Genomic DNA, 17,986 nt, shown 5'->3' on the forward strand with positions numbered 1-17,986 from the left:
GTGGTACAAAATAAATATTGAAAGAGCCAAGGATTTTATGAAATATGTTTTCTTTTCTTTCAAAAAAATCATTTCATATTTCCGATTCACCTGTATAATTCGACACAAATGGCAATCAGCAGCCAGTTCAAGGCCTTGTTTCTCAGCCCAGGCCTCCACACTACCCAGGCGTTTCTTGAGTCGGAGACCCCACAATCGGGTACACAGCTGAAGCTGGGGCTCGGTGACCAGGATGTTGAACAGCCACATGTTGATGAAGTGGAATAGTTGGGAGAAGAGCTGAATGGTCAGGGCAGCGTTGACACGACAACGTCTCAACAAGGTCATGGCAGCAGACAATGTGTTCAGCACGTCAGCAAGAGTGGGCCTCCCCATGTTGTAACGTTGGCCCATTTCTGAAAATAATTATAGTATTTTATGATCATGAGAAACGAACACGATATTTATTATTTTAACCTCTCAAAACGGTAAATTATACATGAAGAGATTTTTTTTCTGCTGACATTCAACGTATCATATTAGACAAAAAAATATAAACAAGAAAACATTTATAGATAATTTCCTTTTAAAAAATCTTTAAAACAAATAAACCATAAAAATATTATTCAAGTGCTTTCCTTCTTCTTATTACTTTTAATGGGAAGGACGGGGGAGTTCGTATTTTAACCTATGGTCTAATAAGTTATTAATAAGTGCTGAAAATTTTCATCACTTTAGTTTGCAGAACACACTTGTACTAGTAGCATCAAAAGAAAAGATTGCATTTGTTAAAAGAAATATAACATTCACCTTCATCTCTCTCATCCTCGGCTGGATCCAGGAATGCTGGCATGACCCGTTGCAGATCTCCCTGCAGACACCGTACCAGATGATGGAAGGCCATCTGGACGGCCTCAGCCAGCATCTCCTGGCAGTCAGAACTGAGCGGTTGAACATCCCGGTCTTGTTTGAACATGTGAAGGATCTCCGATGAGTTGGCCATCCAAAATGCCAGAGATGGCGGGTCATTGTGATGCTCCTGCAATTGGACACACAACAATAAGATTATCTTTCTTTCTTTGGATTTCAATGTGAAAATTTAAATGAAAGTTACTGAAAGGTTGCAAATTTCAAATTTGTTTACACAAATCATGGCTAAAAAAAAAAAAGTTGAAATAGATATTTTGTAGGTCTGGAATTTAGTAATGTATTTATGTATTTATTGTTTTTGTTTTGCTGTTGGCTGAAGAAGGGTTTTGAGCCTGAAATGTTCCGTGTTGTTATTTTGCTTTTTTGAAGCTGTTATATAAATTTTTGTTTATTACTTTGTAACTGATCAAAGAAACATGAAATACCTGAATACACTGTTGGGTCATTTTGGAGGTCTTACTGACAAACTCTGCAATCATCTGTGCCTTGTGGGAAATCGGTGATCGTGTTGCTAGAAGGTTCCTGGCTGCCATGTACAGGGTGTAGGTCGGGGCCAGTTTGAATTGGAGTTGTTTACTGTTGACTTCCAGGATGGAGGCTTGGAGAAGACGATCTTCACCTGAAGGCAAACCGTTAGCATATTTAAGCGGCTATCAGTGTTGAGATATTATTATTATTATTATAAACTTAGATTATCATTTAATGTGGATTTATAATTCTCCCATCATTATAATTATTGAGTGATTTCCCTTTCTTTACTTTTCTACTTTCACTTCCTTCTTGTTTTATCATCCAAACCTGCCAAAGGCAGATGATCTTTCTCAATAATAAAATCCAGTTCAATGGAATATTATTTTGGTCCATTGTTCGTCAATATGAAACCATTAACGCAGTCTTAACCTGCTTAACAATCAGTGCCTTCTTAGTTTGAGATCGCCTTAAAGTCTCATCCAGACATCCGAACAGGATCCCACTAAGAGGAATACACTCATATGATTACAAGATATTTTCAAAATAAGAGATATAACACTAATCAATTCGTGACAGAGATGTGCGGCTATGTGGTCTTGTGGTATGACATTCGCTTTCGGATCGGAAGGTCCTGGGTTCGAGCCTTGCTCAGCAGCGCATAGTTGAGTTCTTGGAAAAGGCTCTTTACTCGGATTCTCTCACCGCACTCAGGTGTAAAACAAGTACCTGGCCATTAACAACTATTATCTCTGTCATTTTAAAAAATGTAATATCGCCAAACAGACGTCATGTCACGTCCTACATGTTAAGTGTTGTTGTTGGCTGGGGACCCCTTGTAAAGGGCTTTGAGCACATGTAGTGGATATTGCGCTATATAGAGCAGTAAAGTTAGGTGCCCCAAACGTAAACAAAGGTCGAGAAGCACGTGGCAAACCACATGTTCCTGTCTTGACAGCTCACGTTCCAATGTAAATAATAGAAAAAAATAACCTTTAAAATTTGGCTGTTAGGTGGCAAAAGAAACACATATTCATAAATACTCGATCATGCATCAAATAATGTCTAGATATGGATATTTTATGGAACAAAAGGTAAAATTTTCTAAAATTTATCAAAAGTTACAGTCTATCTATTTTTAGACCAGAGCAAATTATTGCGCTGGTGTGAACAAAACGAGAATTATTCGGAGCCTGATTTTCATAATAATTTAGCCTTATATTATTATTTCTGCAACTGTTAGATTTTATGTAAACATATTTTCAATACTGAAAGCCTACAACTCAAACTACAAAATTGGGAGACCTATATTGTGCGTAAATTATTCCGGTCCCTAACGGAAATCACTAGCAACTTGTTATTGTTTACGTTTGGGGCAGCTAACTTTACTGCTCTATATACGCTCAAATTTTGTTGGGTTTTTTTGTTTGTTTTGTTTTTTTTTATGTCTAAGTCGCGTTTAAATAGAATTATTTTCTCAAAAACAATTATTCATTATAATGCTCAAATTAAGGAGCAGGCACCAGTGTAAGATAAAGATATGAACAAGTGTGCATGAAAGGTGCCAGACAAAGCAAGAAAGAAAAAAAACATCCAAAAAAATCAGTCTAAAGTCCCGACCTCGGGAGCCTCTGTGATGTTAAGGTAGCTTGTCTGACAGGTAATCAGAAGGTCTGAGGTTCGATCCCCAGTCAAGGTAGACTGATTTTTGGGATTTTTTGATTTTTTTTTGTTGTTCTTGTACTTTTCTGATATTATAAATGTTTATTCTCCAATTCATCCAATTTACCATCAGGAAAGAATTCCACGGAGGCAGGCAGTAAATCTTCCATTCCTTGTGATCCAGCATACGATCCTGGAGACCTGTCAGATCCACTCCTGGTCGATGCCATGGGATTTTGAGAATAACTACAATGAGAGAAAAATATAACATCAAATCAAATGCTATGCTTAGAGATTAGGGGTCCCGATACCTCAGCTAGTAGAGGCACTCGCTTCACATGCAAATGGACTGAGATTGATCCCGGGTGCAGTCAAGATTTTTTTTTCTGACCCCCCCTGGCCACCCATCCACTAGTGATTGGATAGCTAGGTCTGTTATTTCTAGTAAAAGTAATTTGCAAGTACCATCCAAAGGATAACAACCAATTGTTATTGTCCGCTTAATGCTATAGAAACTGGGATTAACTCTGACTCCATGGGCCGAATGGCTCTGAAGGACTACTAATATGCTCAGACCCGTACGTGGCAGCTGACAAAAATTTCCAAAAACATTTTTCAATGAAATGACCAAATTCTAGAGTTTCAAGTCCAGATGCTTATATAGAATGTAAAAAATGATGAAGAGAGTAAAAAAGATTGAGGCCATATTGTCGTAAATCAGACAATTGTCTGACATTTTACAGGTCTGTAGGCTGAACCTCACAAAATCTAACATTACCCTTTACTCTCTAAAATGTTATCTCCAAAAGTATACAGAATCAAAATGTTGAAATATAACCATTGAAATAAATCTTATTTATGATCCTTTAAAATGATATCTGCCACCTGCAAAATCGAGAAAAATGAGTTTAGAATTAAAATTATCAGAAAGAAATTTAGTTATATTATTTTATCTAAACACATTGAGTCTCCATTGACATTTCTCTTCTGAAATGATGAGTGTATATCATGTGGTACTATACCTTCTCTGATGTCCATCAAGTCCTGGAGCTGCCTGCTTGGGACTGGAGTCCACTTGCCCATCGACATCAAACGTTGTCTCCTGAGGTGGTGCACGTTGTTGGCGGTTCACCTGGAGTAAAAACAATCAATTATTGAAATTCAATTTGTATAAAATACATTCAATTTAATAAATAATTTTAAAAAACACAATTGCACAATGGAATCTTCCAACAAAATACGCTTTTTGTCCATTTGTTACCTGGGTAAACAATGTTTTTTGTTTTTTTTTAAAGCGCTTTGAGGTTTCGACGAAACGCGCTATAGAAATATGCTTATTATTTTATTTTTTTCTTTAGTCCAAGAGCTGTAGACTACCTCTGGAACATTTTCACAGCTTGTCCGTTTTTAATTAAGTTTAACACAAACATTTTTTAACAGATAATGAAAAAATGTCCATATGTTAACAGATAACAAACATCAAATCATCCCCCAGTCTTACTCACCCCTTCGAATCTGGGATCCAAAAACCTGTAAACTTTGTCCTTGCCAAACTGAACGGTCATGCCATGTTTCAGCATGGTGGTCTCGTAGATTCGTTGACGTTCCACGTAGGTCTCGGCATCCTGGCTGTTTGGGGTCATGGTGACGATGCCCTCGGTGTGAGCGATGACACAGTGTCGGGGTTTGATGTCTGATCCAGACAACTGGGAATAAGAAGGAGAAAAATTTAACAGTCCGTTTGTAACATCTATTCTTTTGAGCTTAGGGGATTTTTCCGACATTAAGTTCAATTCAAAGCAAAAAAAAAAAAGCGAGAGAGAGGAGAAACAGGTAAAAAAGAGATAAGAAAAAGATGAGAATAGAAAATGTGGAGATAAGAAAAGAAAGAGAAAGCATATTTAACTGCAATAATTTTTTTTGCGTTAAACTACATGACAAAGTGAATGGCAAGGGTATTAGGATTCACAGTCTAAAATTCGTTTAAAATTAACCTGGCATAACAACCATCAATATTACATGTCATTAAGGAAGTAAGGTCAATTTTAGAATCGGTAAATTTCTGAAAAATATAAAATAACAAACAATACCTGTAAAAAGTGTTTTCCGTTGTAGTCAGATCTATTGTTAGCGACTTCTGTGACATTTACAACCTCTGTCACATTGAGGGGGAGAACGTGCTGCTTTGGTTTGCCTTAAAAACAAAAGAAAGAAAGAAAATGACAGTGAAGCACATACCACATATCTATTCATATAAGATAAATTAATGCCTTTGACCCTAAACAGAACATTCAAGTATCTTGTTTTGTTTGTTTATTTTTAAGGGTTTTACAGCGCTTGCAACACATTAACATCATATCAGTGCCAGTAAAATGGAAGAAAATGGGATAGTCAAAAGTTCTAGAATTACAATTAAAGCATCCAAGAAACCAGGATAAAATCCTAATGGCTCTGAAGGACTACTTTACAAGTTAAAACATTTCCCATATTAATTTGTTTCTTTGTTCCTATACTATTAAAACAGTTCAAAGGTTGGTTAAGTTCTTTACTGGAACTGATGCTGTCTCCACCAAGATTAATGAGCAGGTTTGCAGTGCCCGTCCATAAAGTGTATCAACCGCAGCAAATCAACAACAAAAAATTAATGAACTTAATCAAGCTAATTGCTGGATAAACAATCTGACATTTCACAAAGGCTTAGAATTTCATAGGGAAAAAATGGATATAGTGTTCGAGAAATTCTGGGGTACAGAAAGATGTGTGCCTGTTGGATACAGAGAATGCTCACAGTTCTGATTGAGCACCAAGAGATGTTTTCCTTTTCTTAAGACTTAAGAGACACCACAAGGGGGCAAATTTTGGCTGAGACGACGAGGTGCAGGCAAAGATGACTCGATGGTGCCGAAGTTTGCTGCGTAAATTCCTCTTTGACACAATGCAATAACTGATGCACCATTGGCAGCGCTGTGTGGATGAGAACAGTGACTACGCAGAAATTTGAAACGATAAACCGAAAGGACATAATATAAGCTTTGTTTTGATACCTTTGTCAATTTCGTTTCTATTCTAGTTTTGAAATTACAAGAGTCACATCAAGACTTTTCAGAGTAACCTTGTAATTATACTTTTTTTTTAAATTACATTCATTATCATTAAATTGGTCACCTTAAAATAAATAACTAAATAAAAACCCTGGAGATACAAACAAAGAGTAAGAATCAACATAATATAGTAAGTACTGTGAACACACTCCAACCAATGAACACACTCACCTCTGACACTGACTTCCAGTAGATATGGCAGCATGTCAACATTGGTGTGTCGTTGGTCACTCTGGTGGTTGCGCAGGTCTTCGTGGGATACGGCCCTGGGACGTTTACCTCGTTTCTTTGTGTCACTTGATCTTTGACGTAATTGGAAGATGATGTGACCTGTAGACAAGATATATTTTAATTGTTTTTTTTTTTAATATTCTCTTTCTCAAGGACAGTATCAAAAATATGAAATAATTTCTTGAAAATATTGAAGATCTGGAAAAGATTGCGTGAAACAATGGCAGACATAGCATTATAACTATTATGACAATCTAATCTATTTTGTTTTCTGTTGTTCTCTTATACATGAGTCACATTTACTCCCTTTATCTTTCTCTCCAGAGAGAAAAACACAGTATCATTTCTGGTATCAATTCTATTACATCTATACAAGAAGACTAGGTTAAGGCACTGCACTTTGACCCAGAATGGTCCTTTTCTGTCCTTGGGCTAGATTATCAATCTCCATATTTGCTCACTGTGGACAACATGGGTGATTCCTGCGAACTCAGACATTTGTTGGATGGATTATCAGTATTCCTTCATGGAATGCCGTGGCACTGGCATCGTGTACAAGGGCACAATTCTAATCTTTTAATTTTAATTTAATTTTAAAATTCTAAATGTAAGTAGGGCCGGGCCTATGATTCAATTCTATTGTAGCTATTCCAAGACTTAATGTTACACTTCAGTTACTCATGCCCCTACTCTTGCTTACCCTGGTTCCTGCTGTGTTTGGCGTGTTGCATGACAATGGCCAAAGGACACTCATTATCATCCAACACCCGTTCATCCCCAGTCTGACCCCCATGGTACTCCATCCCCCCTGGAGGCAGCAGGACCTGGTTTGGATAAAGAGGAATACACGGTCAGTCTGCAAATCGTTACAATTGTTCATATTAATAAATTTATATATTCAATATATATATATAAATATTATATATAATATATATATATATATATATATATATATATATATATATTATAATTAATTAATATAATTTTTATGGTTGTGTGTGTGTGTGTGTGTGTGTGAACAAACATCTCATAATTGTAATATGTCCAGGTAAAACCTGATTAATAAAAAATTTAAAAATTCCCTTTATTCATCCCATAAGGGAAATTTGTCTCTAGGGTCTATTCCAAGGGAATTTACGGTATCAATTCTATTAAATCTATACTAGAAGACTAGGTTAAGGCACTGCACTTTGACCTGGCTGGTCCTTGTTACTGAGCACACTATCAAAGTATTTAGTTTGAGATCACCTAAAAGTCTCAGACACAAGCTTATGTGGAATACACTCAAATGTTTACAAATCATATGTAAATAAAACATAATACAGTGCATAACAGAGAGATGATTTACAAGGGAAAAAATATCATCTCCCAAAACTAACTATACATTTGACTATTTCCCTCCCAGCTTGGGTACCCGGCCAGGGCCCGGAAAAAAACAACAAGTAATCTCATTCCAAGACAAAGACAGAAAGCATGTTGGAAAACAGATACAGGGGGATAGAAGACACAATAAGTGCCTCCCTGCCCACTGCGGGAGGTCAGGAACCCCACCCTGACTCATCACTCTGATCCAATTCATTACCTCTATCAGACAATAAGCAAATGGGTCCTCCTTGTCCAGTCCATATTTTTCCATGGCTTCCGAGACCACAGCCGTGGCTGGGTCTGCAGTGGACAGGAAGAGGGTCTTGTAAGGGACTCCAGGACATAGTGATTCCCCAAAGATTTTCAAAGTACCACCTGCAACAACAAGAAATAAAATAAAAAATAAAAATGAATATTCTAAATTATGAAATTATGCAATATCGTAGTTAATAAAAGTCCCCGACAACAAAGCAGGGATCAAAGTTCATCTTTTTTTTCTTAAATAAATAAAAAAAATCAATATATTAAATAAAATTCACTTTATTCTTTGACATCAAAGTCGTTTTATTTGATCACATTCTTCATTACAATACAGCAGCCATTTCCAAATTTCGTCATTCATTCCAATTGCTGACATATGCAGGGGTAAGGTATTACATGTTCTGAAGAAGAAGGAGAGAGAGAGAGAGAGAGAGAGAGAGAGAGAGAGAGAGAGAGAGAGAGAGAGAAAGAGAAAGAGAGAGAAAGAGAGAGGAAGAGAGAGAGAGGAAGAGAGAGAGAGGGAGAGAGAGAGGGAGATAGCGAGAGAGAGAGAAGAATAAAAGAAGAAAAAAAATGAAGAGAAAAAAAGCAGGAGGGGGGAGGAGAAAGTAAAGAAAGAGGGGGGGGGGGGGCAAGAAGACCAATAAGAGAATTGAATTCTTTGAAAATGAAACCACGACATCAATGAGACTTTATTGACTCTCAACCTTCATCACACGGAGTACAGCCATCATCTCTACTCGTCAATGGAATGTACAGCCATTATCTATACTCGCCAATCATTCTATCCGCTATTGATATACAGACATGCTATGCAAAAAGAAGAGAGAGACGAAGGAAAGAACGAAAGAAAAGAAGAGAAGAGAATATTTTTTTAAAATGAAGAAGCTACTCTTTGAAAAGTAAAGTATCCCATCAAGGCCGCTTTATTGACTCTCAAACTTATTGACAGAATTCAGCCATTTCCTAATTATGCCAACAATTCCATTGGCTGATATGAATATGCAGGTAAATGTCATGGGTTATAAATAGGATGATGTCTTTAACATCCATTCATTGGTGGGAAATCACTTTTACAGCTGACATGGGAATCTTGAAGGCCAACAACCACTCTCTCTCTCTCTCTCTCTCTCTCTCTCTCTCTCTCTCTCTCTCTCTCTCTCTCTCTCTCTCTCTCTCTCTCCCACTCACACACACACTCTCACACACACACACACACACACACACACGGGAGCGCGCGCGCATAGAGAGAGAGAGAGAGAGAGAGAGAGAGAGAGAGAGATGGATGGATGGATGGATAGAAGGCATGTAGGTAAGTCGGCCAACTGAATCAAATCTTCTATTCCAGGTCGAGTAAGAGCAACTAACACAAAGTAGGCCTATGGGACAAAATTAAATGATTTCAACATTCCTGCTGGACCCACTCGATCAAGGAACAACAACAACAACAACAACAACAACCACATTTGACATTTTTTTGGTAGCCCCATTGCCTCCTTTCACGGTGATAATAACACTCTGAATGGAGCCCATAGTACATGGCTAATGGTCTGGATGGAAATACACCGTTATTATTGGCCTGTAGCTCTACTACGTGTAAACTCGGACGCCAGCAGGCAGGCAGTCGTCCATGGTAAGAATCGGAAGGGAGACTTCCTCGTCATGGAGTTGCCAATCTATCATCCAATCAAATAATAATAAAGTTTATTTGAAGAAGTGTGTTGGGGGGGGGGGGGGGGGGGAGGAGGAGAGAGAGATCAAGATCCCCCCCCCCCCCCCCCCAAGAAAACCGACATTTTCATTCATTACTCTCTTTTAATCGATACAAATATCATAAAAATCAAGAAAAAAAATCCATGGGGCGGGGAGGGGTTGAGAGAGAGAGAGGGGGGGGGAGAGAGAGAGAGAGAGAGAGAGAGAGAGAGAGAGAGAGAGAGAGAGGAAATTTCATAAAATCCTGGCAGTCTTTTATATATATATATATATATATATATATATATATATATATATATATATATATATATATATATATATATAAAGACCAAAAAGACAAGGGATATTCCCTGGAGTTGGCAGTGAATGAGTCCTACTTCTAGATGTCACTGGCAAGAAGGGTTAGACAGAAAACTTCCTCGCCCTGGCGAATAATAATGACATTATGTACACAGTCGTACTCTGGAAAAATCCATATTTTAAAATTTGGCCAGAAAACTCGTCCTTCAACTATCAATCGATTTAAATGACCTTCATCTTGGCGAAATCTTTCAAACCTGGGACTTTAATGAAGATTTCGCGAAGTCCCAGGTTTGAGAGATTTTGCCAAGATGAGGGTCATTTATATCGATCGTTATTTGAAGGACGAGTTTCCTGGCCAAATGTTTAAATATGGTCTTTTATTCCCAGAGTACGGCAGTATAGAAGGATTGTCGAGTTTGTCTTGGAGACTTTCCTCATTAAAGCTCATTGAATTTACCACTTCATTCAACACATTGTGTATGTAGCAATGTGTGTGTGTGTGTGTGTGTGTGTGTGTGTGTGTGTGTGTGTGTGTGTGTGTGTTGGGGGGTGTCGTTTATCAAATAGCGGGTGGGCCAGGTCAATGAATGATAATAAAGAAAAGCATAATATGAGTGCAAGTTTGTGAGGAACCTGTTGGATGTAGGACATCCATTTATTTGTAAATGTATGTAGCGCAAATCACGGATGGTACTGCTTGAACATTATAGTAGAACAAGTAATATTATGCAAGGCGCTCAAAGGGAATAGTTGTCCACATGTCGATTTTATTATTATAATTTTTAAAAATATAATTAAGTTATTGCTAAGGTGTAAAAAAAAAAATTAAAGAAAGAAAGAAAAGAATTTGAGCTTTTATAAGCGCCGTAACCACTAAACGTGCTCAAAGCGCTTTAAGGTAGAAAATTCTATACATTTTGCAGGGGGTTTTTTCATGATGGAATTTTTTTTTCTAAATTAACAAGAATTATGTTGTCATTGAAAGTAGAAAACGTGTATCAAAATGGTTTTAATTAAAAACGGGTTCAACTTTCCTTAACGCCACGTTGAAAGTGCCTTAAGATCAACACAGATAAATTCAAATACTAGGAGACAAACAGCCTAACACAACACAGTTATATCATGTTTCTGTTACTGTTGTGCCTAGGAAAGCAACTGTTGCAGATACACGGATACAGTTGAAACCCGATACTGTTGAAAACCCTACCAATTCCAATGCCAATTCACACCTATAGGTAACAAACAAACACATTATACATCCAAGCTCATGCACCATCACGGCCTCCACACAACTGGTCTTGCTTGCATGACAGTCATTACAACAATACTCTTTATTTTATTTTTTAAAAATATTATTGTCTCTTTTATTCATTTCTACCCCCCCCCCCCACACACACACACACACAAACACACACACAAACACACACACACACACACACACACACACAACTGGCTCTACATTATTTAAAGGACAGTCTGGTTTAGTCGTTTACCTTATATATAATATCTGTTATTCAAGTGTCATGTCTCTTTCCACATGTTACGTGTTGCTGTTGATACACGTTTAGTGGATATTGCGCTATATAAAAGCTCAAGTATTTTTGTTTTTGCTTTTTCTTTCATTTTTAATGTTTGATTTGTTTGTTATTTTCTTTAACTTATTCTCTCTCTCTCTCTCTCTCTCTCTCTCTCTCTCTCTCTCTCTCTCTCTCTCTCTCTCTCTCTCTCTCTCTCTCTCTCTCTTCTCTTCTCTTCTTTTTTTTTTTTTTTCTTTTTTTTTTCTTGCTTTCTCTTTTTATCTCTCTCCCACCCGCCCCAACCCCTCTGTGTGTGTGTGGGGGGGGGGGGGTGCCTCTCATATAATGTGACCTTAGTCTTTAAAATACATTGTGCTTCACTCTGTTTGATTCCGTGAACCCGGACCGCTAACCAATACAAAGCTACAGCTATGTGCAGGAGTAAATTATCATGTTGATGGCAGGAGTGCAGTACGATGAGGTTACATAACCCGGTGCTAACTAGGCGCTAAGCTTTAGGACCATGCCGACTACATTTGTTACTGTACCGGGTCATCTCGTTCCAATAGAGGTCGCTGACCTCGGCAGACCACCCAATGTTTGACGAACACGGACCACCGACGACAAACAACGTTTTTCAGCCCCGTGTCCCTCATCAGGAGACAATCAGTCGACATCAGTTACATCTATAGGATACGATGTCCTAGACCGAGATACAAACTAAAATATTATGATCACCGAAAAATAAAAGTTTTTAAATATCACCTTTTGACAAATTATGTGACAACAGAGTGATGAACAGATGAGCATTGTAAGGAAGAGAGAGACTCTCTCTCTCTCTCTCTCTCTCTCTCTCTCTCTCTCTCTCTCTCTCTCTCTCTCTCTCTCTCTCTCTCTCTCACTGTAGCCAATCCCCCCCCCCCACTCCCCATATTCATATCTGTTGTCACATAATTATTTTTTTTTTGGTCTGACCATAATATTACCTTTTTTTTTGTCTTCTGACGAAGGCCAAGGGTCGAAACATTGTTTGTCTTGTTAAAATCATGTTTGTGCATCAGGTCGATGCCGACACAATACTGCTTAGAGACGAAATGTAACATATTATAGGTAGAAAGTGCGTGGTGTGATTATTGGGGGGGGGGGGAGGGGGAGAGATGCAGCCCTGCCTACTTGAAAATTTGAAAACTTCGTAATTTTTAGGAGATCAAAAATATTGCCGCTGTAGTTGAACTTAAAAATCAGTAATTTCCTTTCACGGGGATTAAATAACACTTGAAAATCCTTTAAATTATATAGTCTGGCGTCAACTTTATTTCCAATACGTGTTAATGATTTAGAAATGCTCATGAAGTTTAGAATTTGGAGCCAAAATGTCGCTATTCTACGAATTTTTCGTTATAGTAGACTTGTCTGTGTGTATGTGAAAAGTGTAGTCGTGGTTTGGATGGGGGTCAATCATATTTCCATACACCATACCAAGCATACCAAGGTGTCAGGGACAGTGTGCTGCAAGTTATTGATACGAATACAGCCATACTGTTACTAGGGCCATCATGGGTCTCGCCAACCACAAACCCGCTACCTAAGTTTGCACATGTTTGCACAAACACAACATTTCAATACGATTTTGCGTAAACTAAAGGAATGAGAGGGCTTAAGGGGGGATAGGAACGTGTTAGCAGTGATGTGTGTGTGTGTGGGGGGGGGGGGGGTAATGGAGTGTGGGGGGGGGGGGGGGGGGGGGGGGGGAGGATCAGTTAAAGAATACAAATGTTTCAAAATCTTAAATAATCGTAAAAGCCAAGATCAAATTAGGCCTAAATTATCAAACAAGAAATCCAAAATGATCTTTGTTCTCCGTGCACAGCACACCAATCCAGCAAGGGACAGGGTGTGACGTTACGTGTGAACAATCTACTGTTATCGTGGGATTGATTTCATTACGTGACCCATTCCCATAGCGTACTTGGTTGACTGCTAGCTTCAGACGTTACATTTTAAACATTCCTTTTGTTTTCTATAGCTCTGTGAAAGATAAAAACAATAACACAACACAATATAAACACACACACACACACAATAACAACAACAACAAAAGCATCAACAACAACATTCAACACACAACAAACTCAGTGAGTGAGTCATCCAGTCGCTATGATGAATATTAACATGTCTTATGATCAGAGAGAGGTGAATCACAGTAAAACATGGAAAAGAGAGACACCTTAAATCTTTATTACTGGGGGAGCGATAAACGTCCTAAGATTATGTATATAATACGGTGACAAGACACATACAGAGAGAGAGAGAGAGAGAGGAAGAGAGAGAGGAAGGGAGAGAGAGAGAGAGAGAGGAAGGGAGAGAGAGAGAGAGGAGAGAGAGAGAGGGAGGGAGGGAGGAAGGGAGAGAGAGAGAGGGAGGAGGAGGGAGAGAGAGAGAGAGAGAGAGAGGAGGAGGGAGGAAAGGGAGGAGGGAGAGAGAGAGAGAGAGAGGAGGAGGGAGGAAGGGAGAGAGAGAGAGAGAGGGAGGGAGGAAGGGAGAGAGAGAGAGAGAGAGAGAGAGAGAGAGAGAGAAAGAGAGGTGAATGGGTAGACAATGAGAATATTTCATAAACTATCTTTTCTTTTTTCCAAAGTCAATACTGTCGGCGACAGAAAAGAAGTTTCAGGTTTGAGAGTTCATCTTAATCGATCGATATTTGAAGGACGAGTTTTCTGGCCAAATTTTAAAATAATATCGGTTTCCAGAGTACGGTACTGTTGTTTCTTGACCCATGGTCTAACTTAAGAGTTTTTTGAATGATTTCTATCCTGCAAAATTCAACAAATACGTAAGGTGAGAGTGTGAGTAAAAAGTACTCAACTATGCGCCGAGCGAGGCTCAACCCAAGGACCTTTCGATCCGAAAGCGAGTGTCATACCACGAGACCACAGAGCCGCATAATATATAATTGAATAATCAATTGTGTGTTACATAAAGAAAGGGGTGAAATCAAAATGCCCAAATTCATCGGCCGTAAAATCGTGTGTGTGTGTGTGTGTGTGTGTGTGTGTGTGTGTGTGTGTGTGTGTATATATTTCCGACCACACCACCAGATGTTTGGAGGAGAGATAAACCAATCCCCCTCTGGCTAAGAATGAGAGGGGTGTACTGTCATAATCTGGAAAAACACAATATTAAAAAATTTGGCAAGAAAACCCGTCCTTCAAATATCGATCGATTTATATGACTCATCTTGGGAAAAACTCTCAAACCCGGGACTTCGGCGAAGTCCCGGGTTTGAGAGTTTTTGCAAAGATGAGGGTCGTTTAAATCGATCGATATTTGAAGGATGAGATTTCTGGCCATTTTTTTTTTAATATTGTGTTTTTCCAGTGTACAATAGTGTTAAAGAGTGTAAGCCTCGTAATAATATCCACTTCACTGGTATCCACTTCACTGGACTACAAACGACATGGGGTTTTTGTTTTTGCTTATCTATTTTTCTTCTTTTTTTCTTTTTAAGGACAATGACAAAAGTCAAAAGGCTTATCTGGATAGAACTGGCAACCTCATTCTTTGCATTCCTCGCCACACGCAAACAAATAAATACACACACACACATACACACACACACCACAACACAAACACGCAGATATACACACAACTATTTCACAGTATGTATTACATTAAAATATGATTATTATTTCTCTGACGACCTCAGATTTTTAATAGCATTACTTTGAGAGGAGGAGGGGGAGGGGGGGAGGAGAAGGAATGGCAAAAGAAAAATACTACATAATGAGGCTCAATATCATCACCACCACCGCTACCACCACAATCATCATCATCATCATCATCATCATCATCATCATCATCATCATCATCAACAACAACAACATCAGCCAAGTAAACAATTTAGCTCGAGAGACAGTGAGATGTTAGGAGGGAGACAGAGAAAGAGAGAGAGTGAGAGAGTGAGTGAGAGAGAGAGAGAAAGGAGAGAGAGAGAGTGAGTGAGAGAGAGACTGACACACAGAAAGAGGGGGGGGGGGGGAGACAATGAAATAAGTAATCACAAAATAATGTGCTAATTCGGTCATTAATTTTGGTATTTATTTATTTGTCATTTTGCCATAGCAGATGTTTAAAAATTAGGCCTAGCAAATTGGTGACTGAACATCATATTATAATGGGCCTGATATATCAAGGGGCATGTCGGTAGCGTAGAGACAAGTCTCTCTGGTAAGAGTGAGGAAGATTTCCATTCAGAAATATAATATTGTGACTTAGCAACCAGAACCACCTATTATCTTTAGACAGAATGAAGTTGGTCTTTATTATTGGTTTTTGCCAGTCACGTTTATGAGTAATTCTCACTTAACTGTATTATCCAGACTATCAAAAGTTCACAGTTATACAGAGTTTTGTGTGGTCGTCCGTTATACTTCCGGATGGCAATGTTGTGAGCTTCTTAGCCAAGTGCATGCTATCTATACTAGCGCATCAATAGATAGAACGAAGTTGACGTCACTCAGGTCATTTCTATTGTTTTTTAGCCATCCATATTTGTGAGCGATTCTCACTAAACTGTATTAACCATACTATAAACTTTCAATGTCACCCATAGTTTTGTGTGTTGGTCCGCTATATTTCCGGATGGCAATGTAGTGAGTTTCTTAGCAAAGGGCATACTATCTATAATGATGATAATATGTCCTAGATCAAAACTCTAGGTAGCCATGACTAAAACCAATACGCCGTCGACCGGATTCATTGCAAGGTGTGTGTGGGGGGGGGGGGGGGGGGGCCCCAATATTGCCGACCAAATCAAATCGTTTAAGTAAAAGCTTATGAAGAGATCAGAATTCAAGGCGGGGTTTTTTTTAAGGGGGGGGGGGGGTCCAAAAAAAAAGAAGAGAGGAGAGGGCGAAATGGGAGAGGAGATGGCGAAAAGGGAGAGGGGGGAGGAGAGAGTGTGTGAGAAAGAAAGACAGACAGACAGACAGAGAGAGAGAGAGAGAGAGAGAGAGAGAGAGAGAGAGAGAGAGAGAGAGAGAGAAAAGAAAGGAGGGGGGGGGGGGGGTATTGGTAATAAACTTCAGACCAAACTCAACCTGATATTAACATTATAATAATGTGGATGACGAATTTATTTAAAGAAAAACACATGAGATTCAAAAGAATAAATCAAGAATGGAACACAAAACTGCGATGTCAGGACAGGAACAATTCAATCGTCAATCGTGGAAATGACATTGGAATACCGCAGCACGCCTCCTATAATATACATAGTATTACACACTGTATAGAAAGTATGATTGTCGTTATTATCGTCGATCACCATCATCGTTGATAATAATAGCTGACAATCAAATGTCAATGATGGAACATCAAACTAATTATAGATGCTTGTCGCGGTAACGGTCCGTTAACTTGATGCTCCAGATTAGATCAAAATATAAAAGGAAAAAAAAAGTAATTAAAAAAATCCCCACCTCACCCAACGCCCAAGAAAGAAATAAGAGGGAGAAACGAGAAAAAGAAAGAAAAGAGATAAAGACATATAATCAGACAGACAGACAGAAAGGAATGAATGAAGGAAGGCAGGCAGGAAGGAAAGAAGGAAGGATGGACACACACACACACACACACACACACACACACACACACACACGCAGAGAGAGAGGGAGGGGGGGGGAGTGGGCGGGTCCTCCCTATTCTGACGAGAGTGACTTCCCATGCAATTCAATCCATATAACAAAATACATACAATAATGTACCCATTCATGAAATACCTGAATTACGTCCTATATAGTATTTTATCAATAATGGGAGAGGCGTGGGAGTAGTGTGGGTGTGTATGGGTGTGTGTGTCTGTGCATGGGTGTATGTGTGTGTGCGTATGTATGTGCGTGACTGAAATATTTGAGTAATGATAAAATCCGTCAAGTCTTTTGCTATTACCTTATATGGTATTAGATACCTGCCCCTGAAATCTTCTTTTGTTTGTTTGTTTGTCTGTTTACCATCCCACACCACCCCCAACCTCCCCTCATCCCCAATTTAAAATTGGCCCTTTCCTGCGTGTTTAGTCGGACATGACACTCGCTTTCGGATCGGCGCATAGTTGAGTCATTGGAAAAGGCTGTTTACTCACATTCTCTCACCGTACTCAGGTGTAAAATGAGTACCTGGTCGTTGTCAGCGTTGTCTCTAGCGGGGAAAAATGAAATATCGCCTAAAAGGCCTCATGTCTTGTTCTATATGGTACATGTTGCTGTTGGTCAGGGACCCCTTGTACAGCGCTTTGAGCACGTTTAGTGGATATTGCGCTATATAAAAGCTCAATTATTTTTTTTTTTAGTCAAAATTGACAAAGGGATCTTTTAACAACAATTACTTTAATTTTTCTAAAAATCTTATCCCCAACCCCCTTTCGGTCGCCAAGAAGGGGACTCGAACCGGAGGGTC

General features: G+C 38.8%; 1 protein-coding gene across 1 annotated transcript in view; it reads right to left on the reverse strand.

Moving 5' to 3' along the window:
- Positions 1–17,986, reverse strand: part of LOC144968171 (uncharacterized) — an 80,363-nt gene that overhangs the window by 17,625 nt on the left and 44,752 nt on the right. Inside the window, exons 5-14 of the mRNA XM_078906205.1 lie at positions 7,954–8,111; positions 7,072–7,195; positions 6,312–6,470; positions 5,130–5,233; positions 4,545–4,745; positions 4,062–4,171; positions 3,167–3,285; positions 1,335–1,528; positions 790–1,018; positions 91–395 (exon numbers count right to left, since the gene is read on the reverse strand). Coding sequence (XP_078762331.1) covers positions 91–395; positions 790–1,018; positions 1,335–1,528; positions 3,167–3,285; positions 4,062–4,171; positions 4,545–4,745; positions 5,130–5,233; positions 6,312–6,470; positions 7,072–7,195; positions 7,954–8,111 — 1,703 coding nt within the window. The remainder of the gene's footprint in view (positions 1–90; positions 396–789; positions 1,019–1,334; positions 1,529–3,166; positions 3,286–4,061; positions 4,172–4,544; positions 4,746–5,129; positions 5,234–6,311; positions 6,471–7,071; positions 7,196–7,953; positions 8,112–17,986) is intronic.

This window comes from Berghia stephanieae, chromosome 3, assembly GCF_034508935.2.
Source record: "Berghia stephanieae isolate SIO BIC M18660-M18661 chromosome 3, UCSD_Bste_1.3, whole genome shotgun sequence".
In the NCBI taxonomy this organism is placed as follows: domain Eukaryota; kingdom Metazoa; phylum Mollusca; class Gastropoda; order Nudibranchia; family Aeolidiidae; genus Berghia; species Berghia stephanieae.